General features: G+C 26.7%; 1 protein-coding gene across 1 annotated transcript in view; it reads right to left on the reverse strand.

Moving 5' to 3' along the window:
* Positions 1-16,062, reverse strand: part of LOC113561007 — a 71,523-nt gene extending 55,461 nt beyond the window's left edge. Inside the window, exon 1 of the mRNA XM_026967173.1 lies at positions 15,042-16,062. Coding sequence (XP_026822974.1) covers positions 15,042-15,399 — 358 coding nt within the window. The 5' untranslated portion in view covers positions 15,400-16,062. The remainder of the gene's footprint in view (positions 1-15,041) is intronic.
* Positions 16,063-22,751: the final 6,689 nt, after the last annotated feature.

Raw genomic sequence — 22,751 nt, forward strand, 5'->3', positions numbered from 1 at the left:
AATGATTTAAATTATGATTACTACCTATATAACTTTCACACTTTCACTGCAATACATAAAACTTCTTTTAGTTTCTAAGTGTCATACTATAAGCCCCTAGACTCAAAAGTATCAACGTTTCTATTGATATAAAATATAATTTACAAATCTAAATATTGATTTACTTGCAAGTGATACAAATTACAATACATCTATGGATAGGTACTTCATCGTTGAATTTTGATTATATTATGAGTTAGATTTTTTAATATATATCAATTTTTATGTAAATTACACAGACCCTTGAAATTACATCGACTCAATAAATTAAACTATCGTTGTCGATGTCGACCCCAATGACAGGCCTACCGACTGACAGGTGTACATTCTATAATTTATTTTAAAAAGGTTGTATTTTTTTTTATAGTAATTACTAATAATTTATATATTAGTATTACTTATAAATGTAAATTTTAATGTTATCTATTATATATTAAATTTTAGGTTGATATATTCGTATTAGAAGCGACATATTATGAATAAAACTGGAAGTGCTGTATCATATCTCCATTCTTCATTCTGGATACATAAACTATGACATATAGGTCTTTAATTCTATATGAAAACCATTTATAAACTGTGTTTACTTTAGAGAACACTTTATAAGTAGTCTGTACTTCTCTCTTGTCAATTGAGAGACTTCAACGCAGATTCTCGCACTTTTATGCTAATTTTCTTAAGGTCCCTTGTCCACTCTTGGCTATAAATCATAATCCTCTTCACTAATCTCTATAGATATACACAGTTTGGACTTCTTGTTACCATAAAATGCAAGGAAAAATTCCTTTTTAAATTTTTATCTTGTACAATATTGTTTAGCCAGCACTTAATTCAAAAATAATATACCCATCACATATTATTGTTTGTGTTCCGTAATTATCCTTTATTAATTATTTATTCAACGCGCTGCTTTATCCAGTAGTTAATACTCTTATGCATATTAAGATACTACTTTTCGTATTGTCTACCGCCTTTAATTGTGGTATAATTTTATCCAGTTATAATTTTCAGTTATTGTAATCAATATTATGGGTATTTAATTGTATATTGTGTGTATATTATTTATCAGTATTTTTGGGCATCTAACTGTGTATAACTATTAAAATAAATAAATAACATAATACATATGTATATTTTCACGTAATCGCACAAAAGCTGTTGAGTCGTATAAACCACTAATAACACTAAACATTTTATACTAAGATCGAACAATATTCTGAAATACAGGTTAACAACATTGCATCTAACTATTTACGGACCATCGTGTGTTTCAATGCTACAGTAGCCGTACGTTCTTATAATATTATATTCATGTATACGATATCGCGTTTTGTCACGCGTAAATTTTTATTTTATTTTAATCTATTGATAGGTACACATCATAAGATACACGAATACATGCTAATTGTAATAACTCTCCGAGAACCCGCGCCTATATAATTATGTTATAACGTGCACACGAATCGATTAGTTTAATCGCGATCGTCGAGGGGGGCCCTAAACATCGATGATCGTGTCCCGAAAACTTCGATCAGATTTCGAACGGTAGGTATAAAATAATAGCATAGTATACTGCACTGGTACAAATAGACAGATTTTGATGAATCGATTATTCTAGTTTTGACTTCAAGATGATGCATTTGTATCGACGGGCTACTCTTAAGTATTCCAGTCAAGTATTGTTTTCTCTTTCTTTTCCATATGAATTATCGTAATGATATCAGACACCAAAAAATAAAAGTAAAACATTCATCCTAAAACTGTAGTGCAATCTTATATTACCTAACCTATATACCTACCAATTTATATTAAGAATATACAAATTATAAAAAATATAAAAATTCGAAGTAGATTCCACTGAAAAATATAATTACGAGTATATATAGGCTCCGCAGTATAAATCTATACGTATACTGTCTGGCGTGTCTGACCAAGATAGATTAATTTAAAGAAACAAAACAATATTATCATACGTATTTCCAGTACGGATTGGTTTTGAGTTGCGAATCGAGGGATCAAGATTACCAACCAGTTTAGTCATACAGCTACTGAAGTGTAACAATACAAATTCTTGAACGAGTACAAATTTGATTCTATTGTGTCTATCGAGGATACTGGTCGATGATATATTGTTGCGTTTGTCTTATTATTATTTTTTTTATACATATATATTATTTTATACAATCGGTAAACTGACTAGAAACTACGGGTTGTAGTTTGATCGATTCCCTTGAGATCCGAACGTTTATTTCGACTCGTTTACCAAACTTGACTGGTTATTACCAAATCTGGGAGACGCGTGCCCGCTCCATCGGCCATTAGGAATTTTTCTCGCCTAGTCCCACGTTAAGTAAAGGCATGCACTATACTCGTAATCCGCATCGATTACTTATACGATTGCGCTAACTCGTCACATTGACATAACGTTCAAAAGATTTGATGGCATATTAGACAATAGTTTAAAACACATAATAACTCGTGACGTATGTAAGCAGTAATATTATTATACAATCCTAGATGTGATAAAATTTTAATTCACAAAAACTGAAATTAAACATTTTAATTGATTTGAATATTCAAAATTACAATCATATTATTATCTTATTTCAACATTTATAGATACTTTATGCATACTTTATATATAATATCGATTTTTCATGCATAGTTTTTACTTTTATAACGTTCAGGAAACTGTATTAAATAAGAAAATCATTAAAAGAAGACTAAAACTGTAGATATAATAATAAAGGATAATATTACTTTTATAACAAATAATTGAAAAAGTAGAATAATCTTAAACAGTTACACTACATGATTAATGATAATCATTAATCATACATACGGTAATGTTGAAATTAAAAGTACCAAGTACAAATAAATAAAACTTATGTGTGTCAATATTGTTTAGACTAATCTTTAAAACGATTGAATCGATTTTGAAGTGATTTTTACACGCAAGTAGATTACTTTACGATGAGTGATTTAAAAGCTACTTGTTATCCCCGAATTCAACCCCTATAAGGTGGCATACCCTTCATGAATTTTTTCCTAAAAAACAAAAGTTATTTATTCATTTTATTTGACTTATTTTTTAAAGTTACACAGTAGAAAGAAACAGATGGTGATTATAATTTAATTTTGATGTAACAGATAAGAAAGTTTCCTTATTCAAATATTCTGTCCGTTAATTGTTTATTTTTTCCCGAATGAAGTCGAATAATACAGCTAGATTTAAATAATCATGATGATTATAGTTCAATATTTCGTCAGTGGGTATCCTATCTATACAGGTACATTATTTTTTATTCACAAAAATCAATTAAAAACAAACATCGAAAATAAAAAATAATGCTGCTCGATGTATTAACTATAAAAAGGTAGCCTAAAGATGATTTCTACTATTAATCCATACTGGTAGGCTCGATGTAGAACAATTAAAAATGTAAACACATATACTATTAAAAATAATACTATTATTACTCCATTGAGTAGGCGCATGACGTTCTCACGGCACACACCAGTGTGGGCTTCAACTTGTTGGTCGAGTTCTATACGTAAAAAATACATAACACTTTACTGAGATCCGTGAGAGATCAGTAGGGAGGCAAATGAAATTCCGATCATACGTAACTATATTTTTTTGTAAAATCTCGCATACCTACAAGTATGTGTGTGTGGTTCCGGGCTACTTTTGTGAGTTAATACGCCTCCGAAGTTATTTACAAACGCTTTTTGGTCTCTATTGTGTACGTCGGACCGGTAAAAATGAACGGTGTCCACGATAAATATCCCGGTGGCGCTGTCCCTTGAGTCTAAATAATTCGAATTATGCACTCAAACAACAGTTTAGGAATTCTATTCTACGAAACATGATCTTTGAAATTACCAAACAACCGATACAACGTAATAATAATAATTGCCGTTTAAAAAGCCCCTTAACATACTGAGCACGTGTGTGATATTAAGAATATTTTTAATAGGTTATTATTTATCAAACAATACACTCGAAGGAAACTAATATGAGTTTCATAGAAAATGTCTTCTACTGTAAAATATGATGCCAAAAACTACATCAGTAAAAAATTGTCTTTAAAGATTTTAACAGTACTTTATATTATAAATGGGTATAAAAATTATATAATACAATGTATTTTATTCTAAAAAATTATACACTGTGAAATATTAATTCTATTATTTTCAAATTACATCAGTTTCCACTGTTTCCAGTATACAATTGCAATCAAAGAATAAAATAATAATTAATATTATTTAAACATTTTACACATTAAATTATTAGTCTAAACATTATGTTAATTTAGAATTATAATTCGATTACTGCTATAACATGTAATCATACATAGATTATAGTGTTTGACAAATAAAAAAACATGAAAACAATAATGGAAACCTTAGTATACTATACTACGTGTGTTTTTATACTAAATATTAATACAATGCCACTAAACATATGCCTACTATGTTTATTAAAAAGAAAGTCCCTAAAACAATATATTTATTATAATATTATATACATATGTACATTAATTTGAATAAATAAAAAGAAACACTAAAAGTATTTTATTATAATATTCTAAAAATTACTCAACCTTCATAGAAAGAAAAACAAATATTTATAAAATATTTATTAATGTTAATAACACACTTATTATGTAAGTAAAGGAATTATTATAAAAAATTGGTACCAATATATTCAAGAAAACAAAATATTCTGCAATATTCACATTATGTATGTACCTAATGCAGTAAGAAACTCTTTGACCAAAGTATCGGGATAATTTTAGATACCAATTACATACCTTTTCTCATTTCTGTCTTTGAATGTATGCCAATACATACTATATTTATCACTTTCATGCCATTCGATTTGAAATCATTATATATTATACGATAGTTAAAATTATTTTAACATAATTATAACTAAAATTAAGGTATTCAATATTGTTAGCTGTAACTATAGTTGTATTATATTAATTAAAACGTAAAAAAAAATATTACACATTTATAATAAACTACAATTATAAATTTAATATAAATTATTAAAACATAATATACATAACAAAGAAAATATAGACCCATTAGGTCCTTAATTTTATTGCATACTTTGTTAACAAGTGTTAAGACATGGCATTTATTGTTTATATCAATATCGTCACATGCCAAAAATAAAAATAGTATGAGTGCATTCTATATGTCAGTCATATATATCATAAAAAAATTATGTATTCTAAATTTAGTAATATAAAATATCTCCATATAGATGTAATATAAAAGGTACTAATCATAATCATAAATATTAAGTCAACATTTTGATCTGAACTCTGAATAATAATTTTTTTTACGATAAAATCTTTTAAAAATATAGTTATTTAACAGTTTAAGGGGTACATATTATATTTTAGTGTTATATATAAACAAAAACATATATATTATATTAATATTTTAACTGGGCGTAACATAAAATATTTTGGCATAATTTTTATTTGTAACGACTCTCTCGGCCTTTAGGAACGAGTGTTTAAAATTGTAAAACAACTAACACGAATTTTCTATTTTCAGCAGACCGTTTTAGTAAGAAAACACAATTTTCTTTAACTCATTATAAATTCTATAATAACATTTAGTATTATAATTTGATGCCTTAGTTTATAATATACCTATATACGCATGTCGACACATCGTACAAATATAGGTTTAGATTTTCAGTTAATTTATAATAATTGAACCAAATGGTCTCTGGTCTAAAATGAACACCAGAACGTAGTCAATATAGGTAAAACGTATTCCAGATGTTCAAATACGTAAATATTACCAGCATGCTCGATATTGGAGACCTCCAAAAAAAACTGGTTTGTGAAAATCTAAACAAACGTTTCAATAACTCATTCACGAATAAATGATCTGGAGTTAATAGAATTCAGAATTATTCAATTTACACTTTTAATTCAAATAAACAATATTTAAAAAAATACGTTTTCGCGGCGGTCTAGTGGCCCAGAAGATAATAACTCTACAACACTACTATATAACAACACTTCTTTCAGACTGCTTAACATAATAAAAAAATATACGAAACTAAAACCAAAGTGTTTAACAAGCGATCCCACACCTTGAAATGCCCCCCCGGGACATAGTGCTTAATATACACTAAATTACATCCAAAATGATTTTCCGATATTTTATTTCTAAGACTGTTTTATGCACCTAAATATGAAAATAATTATATTGTAACTATACAATAAGAACTTAATACTAACACTATATACAAATGTAAAATTATATAATTATTATTACACTTTACAATTAATAACCTTTGTTAATAGTGTTATTTTTTATTTTTATTGGCACAAAATTGGATGTTGAAATATCATTCATTATACTTTATCCGCCCTTGTTATTAAACTGTATATAACAATATAATATTATTGATATATGATACACGTAACTTGTAAAATTATGGTGTTGATTTTAATTTAAAATATTAATATTTTAAAAAAACGCAGTCATCATAAATCATTCAAACCTAATTTTTTTTTTAACTTCAATTTTTATTTCACTTTCTTTACAATATGTAATGAACAATACGTAAGTGTAGTGTATATATAAAAGAATACACGTTTCACAATATAAAAAATCTTTCTACCAATGTAACTTAGAAAAATGAATGTAATAAAATAATATTGATTAAAGTAATATAATACTTAAAGTTATAACTATTTAGCGAAACCTAAAACTCAAAAACCAACTATAATAATCCATATGTTACCGATTGAAATACATCAAACAATTATCGTTTACATCTACGTATCTAAATACACAGATGTATTTATATCAATGTTTTCATCTCGCCGTGAGAACGTCCGTGTAACATTCGTTAGATAGTCGTCTCCAATGTTACATCAATGTGAAAGCACCCGTACTTTTATAGGCCATAGTCCATATTATAAGATTAATGTAACGTCATACATTGCCATATAATAATAATTGTTATTGAAGATTAATATATCTAAAAACAATAGATCTATTGAATACAATATGTTATTAAATCATAATACTATAAGGTTATTAAATTTAAATAATTTGAAACCGTATACGAGTATACTCTTTGTACAAATTATTATTGTATTATAAATAACAAATAAAGATCCGTCATAAATGCAAATAAAAATCAAATAAAATAGAAAATGAGAAAATGTATATGTCATAAAAGTATCGGGAAATCAATTTATACAATTGTTTTACAAAGTCATGAAAAACAAAACAAAAATTATTATGTTAATATAATAATAAACATTATATTACTATATAATTGCAAACAAATAAAATATAACTTATATCAATATTTTTTCTTTTTTTTTTGTAATCAACAGACATAACCATCAACAATCGTGATAAATCTCTATTGGTATAAACCATTTTAATATAGTTAACTATTTAATATTTTCAGATAAAATATCAAAAAATGCAAAATATTAACTTAATTATTAAAATTCACAAGTTAAAAACTTTTTCGAAATTGTTATCGCTTTATTAATTCAAATGTTTAAATTTCTATTTAGCAAGTATACTAGATAAAGTCAAAAAAACTACGCTTCAAATCCCATCAACTAAATTGTATAGATGTATGATTTTGAATTACAAACTATCGTTCCAAATGTGGATTGACATAAGTTTTATTTTTTCCATATTGGTTTTTTCGATTACTGCCAAGATATGTCCTTGAATAGATTAAAAAAGATTACATATATTAATATATTACAAGTTACTAAATGTAATGATTTCAACTTACAAGAGGTCATAATACACATGTAACACATTATTAGTGTAATGGACTTGGATAGTTGGATGTAAATAGTTAAAAATGAAATATGAATGAGAAACGAATAATAACGAGACAGTTCATTGAGGTCATAGAGCTGTAACATCTATGAGAATCAAACTATAGAGGATTAGCACTAAAAATATGATAACTAATCAGTCTACCATATTGTACACATTTTAAACTCATTTATAAACAGTAAACACGTAGGGAGTACTCGGGGGTAGAGAGTGCAACTATAGTATTTCAAATTGACAATATGCTGGCAAAAAGTTTTTTTTTCCAAAATAAAATTAAGTCAAGTTTATTGATACTAAGGTACCAATAATAGGTACCTTTAGTTATAACTACTAATTTTTTATGATACCACATACTACCTATACTTTTTTATTATAAAAATATATTATATATATATACTTATTACGTATACAAAGACAATGATAGTTGACTAAGTATCAACTTAATACAATAATTGATAAAAATAAGTAATTACATAGAACTTATGTAGGTAGATACATGCCGAAATTGTTTATTTTTTATAAATATTATTTAAAAATATATATATTAAAACATTTACAGCTTAATAATTAATACATTACATACCTGTTATAATATAATTCAATGAATAGTTAAAAATGAAAAAAACAACAAATATTTAAAATATATGTCATTTAAAAAAGAATATATCAGGAAGATAATTTTTTTTTAAGTTAAGTTGATTATTATTTCCAGTTAAAATGTGATAAGTACCATGTATAATTTAAATTCATTATTTTATCTTTTTAAATATGTATTTTGAATATTAATATCGTACATGATCTGGTTCATTTTTTAATGATAACATTTTAATTTTTATATACTTATCTATTAAGTTAACTCGAATTATTTTAGAACTTATTTAATCAATAGAATTTAGCAAAATCCATTTCTATGAATGATTCCCGATGACTGTATTCACTAATAAGTTATTTTTATTTTTTAAATATAAGTGGCTGGTAAGTACATTATTATCTAATACTTCTATTTTTCTCATTGTTTTTTATTATGAATAGGAAAGTGTTATTTGTCAATTATCGGAACTAGACAGTATATTGAAATGTGCAACTGTTGATGTGAGAAAACATTTTTTTATGTCTGCTACTCTTTGTAAACTGGTTATAACGTTAATATTGTACGGTCTACGTAAGATATTATAGTAGAATAAACAGCTTCTGTAATTTCGTTTAAAATGTACTCATTTAAAAATTCGTATTTTTTATTAATAACTTAATTCACGTCTTTGCGGAGTTTTTAACGAGAAACTACAAAAATCAAAATGCTTAAAACCTGATCAAAATTAAAATAATAACTAGCAAATATAGTTTATTTAATTGTATAGAGTAATTTAATCAACAAAATATATGGATTATTGTAATAATAACAACCGTTAATCATCGACATAATATAACTATTTATAGATATATAACTGTATATGTTCACATTTTATTTAAATTGTCAGATTGTTCATCTGAATATAGCTCTTGCAAATTAATTTGACCGATAGATCTTAATTTTTGTTTGTATCTATTAAAACAATTTGACCTCGACTCAATACTTTTTACTGAAGGTTTCTATAACCCACACAAATGTAATATTATATACTTAGTTAAATTATAATAATAATTATAATTAGTGTCAAACTTCATTGTGTTTACACTTAACATTTATACTACGTAATAACTAATACATTTTTCATAAACCATAACCACGAGAATTCTAATCTTATTTCATAAAATAAAAACTACATACAATTGAACACATATCATTATAAGAACTTAATAAACTTTCAAAGTACTTATTATATTAATTAGAACACTTTCTACCTGGCCACATACAATAAATCCTATAGAGCTATACCTACGTATTATATAAAAATTTATTTTCGAATGGGTATAAACCTAACACTATAAATCATAGGTTAGTAGGTACTTATATTTTTAATGTGAAATCATTTTTAAAAATGAATTCAATTTCCAACATCAGCTAATACTCATATGAAAATTGTTTTTAACTACATATGTCTATACATTTCTTGCATTGCTATTACCACATCCAGGTAGTATTAATTTTAAAACTACAATTATTTAATCTTGTATTAATACAAGAATTATTCAATAAGTAATAACAAAAAAACCGATTAGACAATCAATAACAGATGTCAAATACATATAATATTAAAGCAGTGATAATTTTGCTTGCTGATTACTTAAGTGTAGAGTAAAAATTAAATTGTTGTGGAATTCTATAAGTATCTGCATTATACGTTAGTAATTATTAATTATTTATATATAATTTGATATTTATAAGCTTATTATCCATGAACTTAGTTATAATTGTTGTAATACTATAATTAAATAGATATTATGTTAAATTATAATGAATTACAAAAGATAATTACCGATCAATTTTCATATTCAAATTTCAAATTAAACAGAGAAAATAATGATTTATCTTTTACAGAACGATCCTTTCAGATGGTGTTTATCGGTTTTTTTGCAGTGATGTAACGATCGGGTAGTAATGATTGTTTTTATAGTCTGCTGGGCTGTATTTTAAGAAACAACTTTTTTAACACTAAACCATAAAATTAATTGTTATTAAATAAGCTACAAATTACATTAGAATGTAATTTTACTCCTAATTGTCGATAATGGTACTTTTGACTACAACACTACTATACTTTTGTAAAATATATTACTTACTATTCAAAAAACATTATATCATAAAAAATATGTTACTCTAAAAATTAATTTATTAGCCTCTAGCGATTAAATAATATTATTAAAAATATTAAAATAAGTTAAAAATAATATTGTGAATTATTTTTGCATAAAATAATTACGTACCGATCTCAAATTTCATTACTATAGGTATGATGGTAAAAAATAAACAGTTAGTTTATGATTTAGAAATTTAAAAACAATTAATTATTATTACTAATATATTACGAAATAGAAAAGAATCGTTTGTTGTAACCAAAATGATACTTGTATAAAATTAAAATATTATAATCTTTTAGAATAACGAATGAAGTCTTTTTTGGTATTGGAAAACTAGCTAGTCCTATTGATTTATAGCGAATAGTAGTTCATTCAACATTCGTTTATTAACAAATTATCTTTTCATCATCATCCGAATCTAAAGAATTCCAGAGGACAATGAACAGAAGCCGGTTCTCTTTACGTTTTCACAAAATTCAACTATCTAGATTGTATATATATTTATCTGTGTGTGTGATGGGAAAAATTATTCTTGTATTCATTTGAGTGACCTTGATACCCAAATTTTATTTATTTATTTTTAATTCGGACTGGAAATTTATGATACAAATAACAAATAATTTAAATCACATTATTATAAAATAAAAACAATAAAATATGTACTATATTAAATTTAGTTCTTTGTAGTAGAAAAATTGTAATTGATGTTTACATAATTAATTTTCTGACATCATACTTCAAACAAATAGTAGATCACTCGTTAATTCTACTTCTTATCGAAATACACATTTTAAAGAAGATAAAAACAATTATATAATTTATATCCAAATAAATAATGGTATTTTCTGAAGTATACAGCATTTTATACCATAGTATAAAATTATTTATGATCTAAACAAGTATATTTAGAAACAATATAGATTTTATCATCCAAAAATAATTAAGATAACATTAACAAAATAATTCAAATTTGAAATAAAATACAACTAGATTAAAAATAAAAACTATTTCAGTCAAGAATAACCAAGAATGGCGCCTGTCTGTAGAAATACTTATAATTTAGGACAGTCGACACTACAATAAATTTAAGTTGAAAAATACCCAAATGCCAGAATTGGATAGTTTACGTTTCACGAGTTAGAGTTAGTTATGAGCTTAAAATTGAAAGTAACGATAAACCATTACACTCGAATAACGATTTTAATTTGTTAGTGGCGTTGGCATATTACTTTTAAAAACCGAAAAACTTTACTATATCTGGTTAATATTTTTAAACACTCAGAGAAATAAACATTTTTTATGGAATTACTTAATTTTATAAAGGTAGGTTATTAAAAATATGAAATTAAATATCAATTTCCAAACAGAAAATAACTAAAGAAAGACTTTCCTACCCTGGATAAATGTAAAAAATATACGAAACTATACTACTTATTGAAAATGACCCACAAAAAAAAATACGAAACTATCATTACAGAGGATTAAGTTGACATAACTATTGAAGTAGGGCATACCATTAATTTTTCCAAAATAGTTAAAGAAAATTCGAAACTAATATTTATGAATAATCCATCCAAACGGTGCTTACTTCATAAATGTTTTCAAAGAAAAAAATTCAAAAACTTTGATAACATATTATATATAATACCTACATTATTTCAAAAATATTAGAAGCGGAAGTCGAATAGACTGAAAATAGACTGAAACTTAAGTCTTTATAAATTAAAACAATGATAAATAATTGCACGAAAATATAAATGTTGCACAATGTGTTGACAATTTTGTTTGTTCTTTACAAAATAAAATCTCATACATTACAATTATTATACATTGATAAAAAATGCCTATACGATATATTCTCGATGTACTAATTGCAACAATTTAAAAAAAAAAGATTTATAAAACTAATTGTTTTAAATTCATCATTAAAACGACATTTTACATTGATATAATCAATAAATATTTGTTTAATATAAAATAATAAATTAAAATACAATAATACATCAATATTATGTTTTATGTAATATATTAAATATCTTGAAACTAATAACCTAACCTAACCACGGCTACAAACTTATAATATAATATAATATAATATTGATAATATAATATAATTTAACTTAATAAAAATAAAATAAACTATAATCAGGTATATTTTTATAATACCGATTCAAACAAATAATTAGGATTTATTTTTAAATTAAAATTTCATTTAAATAATCATAAATCATTTTCAAACGGTTGTTTACAACGAAATTACTTGAGAAGTACAATATACCATGTACGTAATTCGAATACAATGCTTTTTGTATTGAAATGTACTTGTTTCTTTTATATATTTATTCTGGAAAAAACAATTTAATACATAATTTACATTTGAATCGAAAGATAATTGATATTTTATAATTTTTATTTTATACTGACATTTATACCGATATTAATACTTTTTTGTTTTGTTATAACTAATTAAATATAATCACGTATCATTTATGTTAAAACGATAAATCTTAGTTAAACTGATGTCATATTGAATATTCATGTATATAATATTTTAAAACACTATTGTTTAAATCGATTGATAATACCTAATTGAATTTAATTAAATTATATTCACAAAGAGATCGGTGATCGTAATAATAATATATATAATTTGTGATAATTATTACATTAATTAATGCTTTATTGTTACTCATGTCTAATTTAGCTAAACTGAAATTTCTTTTAAATACCTAACATTATAATTTTATTTGACCCTACATCAAATATCTTGGACTTCTAAAAACAATTTACTTTAAAAGTAATTTAAATTGATACTGAATATACTATATTCAATGACGTAATAAAAATAAACATAAGATCTCGTGAACTTTATTTATCGACATACTTTGAAAATAATATTATGAAATATTCAGTCCTAAAACAATACGTGTAAAGGTGTTAGTCAAGTTACAGAACAAAGTATAATATATTTTATGTCTGGAGAAAAACTAATTTTTAGTACCTACGTTTCAAATATTTTTAAATTGTATACCTACGAATAATTACATTTATATATTTTATTGTAATATGACCACGTTATGAAACATTTAAATGAGTACAAATATTTTATAGTATGAACTATAGTGCATTATTAAATTTAGACGCAGTTATTTTCATATTATGCTAATAATGTTAAATCACCAAAATGTCTTTCTCTCTCGAAATCGTCTTGGATTTTAAGTATTTTTTTTTTTATCTGCGTATAACATTGGTTAACTCAACAACGGAAATATGTTATAATATTCAATTGTATCTATATTAAATAGATAAGTTAAAACAATATGTAATCGTTTTAGACATAAAAATATGTAATTGCGGTGTTTAAAAACACATTCACACACACAATTCGCTTGAAACTTGTCAAATTGAAAGATATCGATCAGTACCTGAGGCGTCGGTACCGAAAACAGGAATAATCCATCGTGTATAGATATATAACTACACAAAACACGTATAGGCCGTGTTATTATTATGGGCCCATTAACCATGATTATATATCCGATTAATAAATAATAATCTTGAAACGTCGTGTGACTGATAATATTATACCTATCAGAACACTTTTGCACCTCTGCGCGGCGGCGTTTCGATAATATGCCGCGTATATTATATAGCTTAATAACGACCGATCGTTTCGTTCGATACATTACGTCCGATACGACTATAATACTTACAAGACGTATTTCGGTTAATGGGAACGTGTGGGCATTGGATATTTAGAATTTCCGACGAGTACCCGCTAGCGCAGTCCTGTTTAAATCGCGCACATTACCTCGTTGGTAAAATAAAAAAAAAATAATAAAAAAAAACGTTATCATTACTCATCTTGACCGACACAACGATATTATACAATATATTATAACATATAAAACGGACGATCTGTGTATTATAATAATTTTAATATTATACACCTACTTACTACTTAGGTATAGATAGGTATTATATTATTTTAATCACTATTATCGCGATTATTATTGATAATTATTATATAGAATAGCTAGTATATAGATACTAGCTAATCCTGCAGAGGGATACCCAAGACAAATTAAATAATCGTAGAGGATTTATATTTTTACCCTGTTTTAAGCTCAATTAAATGTATATTACGTATATCAAATCGATATTCGTATTTCGTGCGCCAACAAATCTTTGTATGAGTTCCCCCTTTAAAATACTAAATTTTAAAATTTGTCTTCGATGTACACATCCTACGGAATATAATAGCCGATGTATTCTAAATTTCAAAACCATAATGAGTGCGATTTCGATAGACTTTAGAATTTAGATCGCTTATACACACACACACACACACACACACACACACACATATACATACGAAAGCATATTAATAATGATGTAGGACTCACCATAATCGTTCGTATCCTCGGCCGTGCTGTTCACCGTGCCGTCCGGGAACACCTGCAGGTATCTGTTTTTGATGAACATTTTGATTTTCCTGGCGGTGCCTGTTATGTGCGACAGGTTAGTCGCCGACCTGCCGTTCCTGGCTGTCGAGCCCGCGACCGCGGCCACCACTGCCGCGTCGTCTACCCGTTCCGCGGCCACCGCGACTCCGTAATACGCGGTCCGGTCCCCGAGTGACGTGCCCGACACCGCGCCACCGCACAACACGGCGTACAACGCCAATACGCTGACCGTCACCACAACACTCCGCCGGTGGCCGCCACCGCTGTTGCTGCTGTTGCAGTGCGACCGTTTCACCATGACTTTAGGCCATTGCTGGGTGGTACCGGGCAGGGTACCGCCGGGTCAGGGTCCGTCGCGCCGGACGCCAGTGCCCGCTTCGCACGGCGTCCGCATACCGCCGGTGAGTACGCGGTAGGCGAACGGGCGATTAGCGGGTGACTCGTCGTCGAGGATAATATTATTATGTCTTCGGCGACCAGCGGCCGATCAAAGGCCAAAATATTGTTACGGGGTGACCCGACCTGCCAAACACGGCGGTATCTCCGTGGTTTTCGTAATCCAAAAGCTCGAAAAACAACTTTTTTTTTTTTTATACCAACGGAAAAATTACGTATGAGTATAGTAGGTATACAAATATAGGCACCTACGCAGGTGGATCACGATCTTGAATTTTGCAACACGATAGAGGTCGAACGCGCAAAAACGTAGTTAGGTAATGTAAAAAAAAAAAAATCGAACGGATAAATTTGCGCGGAAAAAAAGGTCACTGCCGCGGCCCGTTTTTCGTTTTTTAATATTCGTATTAAGTATTATTACTCGAGAAACGGCCGGCCGATCGGTCACGTCGTATTTGTGCGCCGCGTCCGTCTCGCTCGCGTCGTCTTGTCGATCGGATCACTATTTATTTAATTTTTTCCTCTTTCCGTCCTCTGCTCTTTCCCCTCTAATAAACTGCGCGACGTGCGGTTGGTGACTGGCCGAGAGAGTGGCGAACGCGAGGAATCACGGAATCACGGGGACCGCCAGACGGTATTCAATTTGTCGGTCAGACCATGTGACCCGGCGCGCGCGTGCAGCCCACAGATGGAGCCACTATAGCCGGTCTGCTGGTTCGCCCGCGTCGCGCCGGCCGACGCGCGCTGCCGTTATCGTAATACTTAATTGCCGAATAGAATTTGTTCTTGTTGTGATTAATACGATTATCGGTAGGTATGTATATTTGTGTTAAAATGTAAACAACCGTTATGACGGATATGAGGCCCTGTTTACCCACAGAAAAAAAAAATTTTAATTAAGTAATGAACCCTTAAAATTACTACCAAATTTTAAAAATTGTAAAAATAATACTATACATTACTCAAGCATGTTTTTTTTTGTAAATAATTAGTACACTTAGTCGAAACTTCAAAAAAATATTACAAAATACCGTCCGTTTATTCTCTACACATTATACCTACTTGGCTACTTATATGAATAATAGCTAATAAAATTTCGTTTTGACCAAATAAAAAAAAAGCTAACGCCATCATAATCCGTAGGTACTCTATAGTCATAAGTCATAACGTACCTACCTGTAGTAGATAGCAATGTTTTATTTTGTTTGTTATTCCAACGCCACAGCAAGCGAACGCGCGCGCTCAACCGACATTAATTGTTGTGCCATTATAGTGTATTGTTATTAAATAGTATTATATAATATTATAATAATAATAATAATAATAGCAGCACTGTCTGTTTCGTTGGACCTCGTACACGTTACTTTTCGTTGTTGTTTTAGCAATCGCCGGATTGAGAAAAACACGAACGCGCGGTTATGACAACATACCCAGTAACCGGTGCTGTACGGTTTCGTTGGTATTAGGTAAATACATAGATTTAGCAAACTATGGTTTTATATACGCGGTTCCGTTTACATGATTCTTTGATGTCTGGTTTCTTATTTTCGTTCACAACTACTATCCGTCTCCAATTATAATTATTTTTGAACACGAAACGACATAAAAATCGAACGTGTTCGTTTTTTTCATACCTAGTATACCTTTGAATAATTGAATACATTTTAAACTAGTTTAGTCGCCTATTTTAAGTGAAATAATATCCACTTCCCAAGCGTATTACTATTATGAGATCAATTTGGTTTATCAACAACTTAATAATAATTGTTACTTTACAAACAATATCACTTAATACTTATGTGACGTGTAAACGGTGCTATACGGTAGGTACCTACTTATTGAAAAACGTTCGCCACGACGCGTGTGTTGTAATCAATGTGTATTTTACAATATACTACATATAGTTGTGTGTATATAGGTAGGTACTTTTTTGTCCAATAAATTTACAATTATCAACCACATTAATCTATAGGAATTAATAGGTACCTATATTATTATTTTAAAATCATAAATTACATTGATAGATAAGTTTAACCGGTATTAATCGTTTATTTCGAATATTTATTATTTTCTGATAAATTTAATAAAAGTTAAGGTGTTACTGGAAATTAATATCGTATTTCATAGGTACATAATATTCAACTAGAACGCACAGAATCAAATATTTATTTTACTCAAACAATAAAAAAAAAGTCTATAAAGTATAATAATTAAAGAATTTAAATATAACTGAGGTACAATAGGTACATTGTACATAGAAATAGATATATTGTAATTTACCGTTTTGTTTGACCAAAATAAATATTCATACAACTAAATTAAGCAATTATATACTTTTTATTTAAAAGCTAAAAAATGTTTTGAAAGTTTTTAAGAAAACACTACAGCCACAGATGTTTTGTCCGTCTTACAAACTCGTTCAAAACAATTCCAATATTGTATATTGTTACTTATTAACTTTAAATATTATGGATTGATTTGACCTATTACCTATCAAATATCATACTTATAGAGGTAAGAACGTTATCTGTGTGTTTTCGTTGGTATTTTACGATATTTTCAAGCAGCTCATGAATATGTAACATATTAACATTTAAAAATGTTCATAATTCACTAAAAAATTAAATATTTTAAAAAAATCATTGGTAATCACAGATAATGTTCTAACTTTAAAGTTTAATTTTAGGTAGATACTTAATTTAAAAATACAAAATTGGAACTACTAAAAGAAAAATTGCAAAATGTTCCCTTTTTGAACTACTATATGAGGTGACACCACGCCACCACAAAAACATTACTTTCCATTATATTATATTAAATGTAAGATGGAAAAAATACGACGATCTCTGAAAGTTCAATTAATTTCCAATGGCTGAATAAGTAGGACAGCTTTAATAGACGATAGATGCATGTAAAAACTGTAAGTTACGAAAATAAATATTTTGATGAAATAAACATTTTAGTTTTTGAACAATAAAACTGATATAAAATAAAATCAAGAAAAAGTCGTGTTATTATGTTGCGTGCTTCAAAAATTTGTTATAGATTAAATGAAAGTGAATATTTTAATACTTAAGTTATAAGCACTTGAAACAATTTTTAAATTAGGTATTTAAGTGAAATCCTTTAATCCTTATATAAAATTGTGTATAGAATATTAATGAATATGATAATATTATGTACATGTAGTAGGTATTATCCAATATAATACCTAATATCCATTAAAAAAAAAACATGAATTAAACAGCAAAAAAAATATATGATGACGAATTTCAAAACAATTCGTTAAATTTAACAGATCATTAAAATTTTATACTTCGACTATAGGTTATTGATGTTTAAATGTTTTATGTACTTACTAAAACATTTAATGTTTATTATAAATTCTAATGAACATTTATATATAACCCACCACAAGAATTTTAATATTGATAAAATGTTAAAGTGAATAAACATAGGTACTGCGATAAAAATTTAAAATTACAAGTATAATATAAGCATCATATTTAAAATTAAAATATACTATATAATACTGTTCTTATAAATTTATTTTATTTGTAAGTATATTATATTATTATATAAGTGTACTAAACCAATACACTCAACAAATTTTCAATAATCAATTAAGTACATGTTTTAATTATTAATTATTTTACGGGTATTTTGCCTAAATAAATTTGTTACCCTTATATATTAATTGTTAATTTATAAATCAAATGTATGTATAAAGTATAGTTGGTAAAAATTTGAAGTAGTAATTTATTGATATCTTTTCGAAGCAATCTTATCTTTAATTTGTACCCAGAATATATACACGGTCTTTGCTCTTTAATATTATACTTGATCCATATTATCATCTCATTAATATATTTTATTTCATATTTTGTTAACGCTTCTATTTTGCAATATAATTTAGAATAATTATAAAACTATGATCCACAATTAGAAAAAAACTACATCATGATCTATGAACACATACAATAATTTATAGCTGTAATAAAATTTTTAATTTATTTACATATTTTATTACTAATAAAAAAAAATATAATTAAACAATTATTTGTAAAAGTAACTAAAAAAATGACATGTAAATATTTGAAAATAACACATTATTTGTAAATATAAAATTAATGTTTTCATAATTTATTCACTGACGCAGTTGATGCCTTAAATAAATGTCATATTACATGACGTTAATTTAACAAATAAAAAAAATTGATATATATTTTTTTGAAACGCCTTGAAATTAGTTTATTCTTATTAATCAAGTTCACGATTAATTCCAAAAAAGTGTATCTTATATATTAACACCAAAGTAAGAATATATCCTAATATCGTATTTACTATTTTCCTATAAGACCTTCACCAGTACTTATAATTTGTAGTATGAAAAAAAAAAACAATCAACATTAAATAAGGAAATGTATAGATTTACAATTTATATGGTACCTATAACCTCGTTTATTTATAGGTGAGTTGGTAAAAGTGATTCAAAATAAAATAAAATGTATGAACTACCACAGACTTCAGAGGTAGGTAGGTTCCTACACTTAATATATTTGTGTTCCTAACGGTAACCCGTCAAAAATTAATAATAACTATTATACACGTTATTACCTACACACTGCAATAACCGTTGACAGTACAAACACGATGCATATAATTCTGAGGCAATGATTTCAGTGCCTAGTTATAATTAATTATTATGATGACGACCTGTATCTGTGCTGGTAATACGGTATGCGCGGGTCTGCGAAATCTGTGATGACGTTGTCGGTACACGGTCTGTGCCGGCTACGTTCGGCCACTGGTCTATACCAGCGAACGTGACGTTGGAGAAAAAAAATTCGCACACATGTCGCCAATCACGTACGCAAATTAAGCAATAGCCTAGGCAATTGTCTGCCTCCCCGACAATCGTGCAATTTGCAAACTGTTATCCTTGATAAATCACGTGCTTACACACGTGGAAACCACAATTTCCAATACATTGGGTTTCTAATAAATTGCTCTTTTAAAAATACTAAAAATATTTCATATTATATTGAGTATACTTTTACAGTCAAATGTGAAAATAATTTGTGTGAAATATGCAAACCATAAACAAATGTATTTGTACCTACATATTATTTAAATTATAAACTACAAAGTAATACTCCTATTATTCTATTATTGATGCATTCTTGAACTATACACAAACACACTTAAGCCTCGTAAAAAAAAATAGAACTGATTCATTTTTATTTTAAAATATAATATATTAATAAAGGGTGTTGATTGTTAAAAGCTTAAAAAACCTAACTTTTTTTATTTTACCATAAAAAACTCTCTATTTAAAAAGTACATTTTTTAATACAGTGTTTAAATCTGTTAATTTTTGATATAAACTCTAGATACAACTAATAACAGAAGTTAGTAGATATGTAATTTACAAGAATAGATTATGCATTATATAGTTACTATTAGACAGGTATGTATGTAAAATATTTTATTTATACCTATATATCTCTAAGGTCATACAAAAATATATGATGACTAATGTTTTTATATAAGTAACTATATTAACTACTCGAAAATATATTTTAAGATAAATTTATATACTACAGATACCTCCTACACAAATTTATAATTGACAATAATAATGCAATTAATTATAAAATTAGTAGGTAACTATTAATATTGTTTATAATACACTATTATTTAAGTTTTATCGTATTACAATATTACATATTATCCAGTAAATACTAAATAGTAGATACACACTAGCATCCTCATTAAAATATCACTTGTATTAAATTATTTGAAGTTGGAAATTCTGCCAGCTCAACTGTATTAAAATATGTCTTATTAGCTAATTTTATTATACTAAATTAACTAACGTAAAAATATATAGATACCTATGTTTTGATATATCTATCTAAAATTATGTATCAAGACAATTGAAATTATGATTGAAAGATGTTGAAACAATTAATGTCCACTAAAATATTTATTATTATATATTATTCTCAGTAGTGCCTTATATCTAAATGCCAATTGAAAGCTAGTAGAGAGAAACAGTAAAAATAGAGTAGAAAGTAATTTTTAAACGTCAAATTCTCTTGGCATGAATGATGATGTAACGTTGAACATTAACATAAAAAGAATGAACAATCAGTAATATAATCTAATTATTGAACTAACTATAATTATTTAAAAACATAATAGATCACTTAAATATGATTTAATATTATATAAATAACTATGTATATTTAATATTATATTAATATTCAAATGTATTTATATTGTGTTAAATACTTTTAGAAAAATGAACAATCTTCAAGAATAAACCCTAACACTATAACGTTAAATATTTGTTTAATAATGACATTTAGACATTTATTTAGTAGGCAACTTCTAAAATCGTTTTATTATTTATTTAGATATAAATTAAGTAAAAATTATTTCACTAAAATAATAATTACATAATTACATATCAAATCAAGAGATATTCACTAACTTTTATAGACAAGATTATAGACTATAATAAAACACTAGAATACTGAATAAGCGAATTACAAATGACCATTCGTGATCAATGATGATTAATTTTTTACAGAATAGTCTCTTAGATTTTAAATGAAGCAACGAGTGTAGGTATCGACTAATGGTTTTTTAATAATTCGTATTTTTTGAAGCAATAATACTATTTCAAGTTTCAATTTTGAGAGCAAGGGAAAGTAGAAATTTGAAACTTGTTGGTACTTTAGGGAACAAAAGTATGCGTGTATGTAACAAGCTTTAAGAACAAAATACATTTTTACTGAATATTAGTATAGGCATTATTATAATTTAATTTGTAACATATTTTGTACTAATTATATAGACATTTTCAACTTTTTAATGTTTATTTTTTATTTATATATGATAAAATTTTTGTTTGTGAATTAAAAAGATTTCTCATAGTTTATTTACCTAGAATTTAAAAAAATGTTTAGTTTGAAGCCACAAATATATTTTTTATGAATAATAATTGTAGTTTCAATTTTAATGACATTGGATACCAACGTAAAAATGCATCTAACAAATATTTATTTTCAATAATTTTCGTTAATTCATATTATTCAAAGAAAAAAATAACTGTCTAGAAACTTGAAAAATTTCCTCCTTTTCCATTTATTTCATTACATTAATTTAAGTACAAAACAAAATGTTCAAAATATTTAGCCTTATCAAAAGCTTTTTAAAAGGTATTGGAAATTTTGAAATTATCAG

The sequence above is a fragment of the Rhopalosiphum maidis genome, chromosome 1 (assembly GCF_003676215.2).
Source record: "Rhopalosiphum maidis isolate BTI-1 chromosome 1, ASM367621v3, whole genome shotgun sequence".
Taxonomy (NCBI): domain Eukaryota; kingdom Metazoa; phylum Arthropoda; class Insecta; order Hemiptera; family Aphididae; genus Rhopalosiphum; species Rhopalosiphum maidis.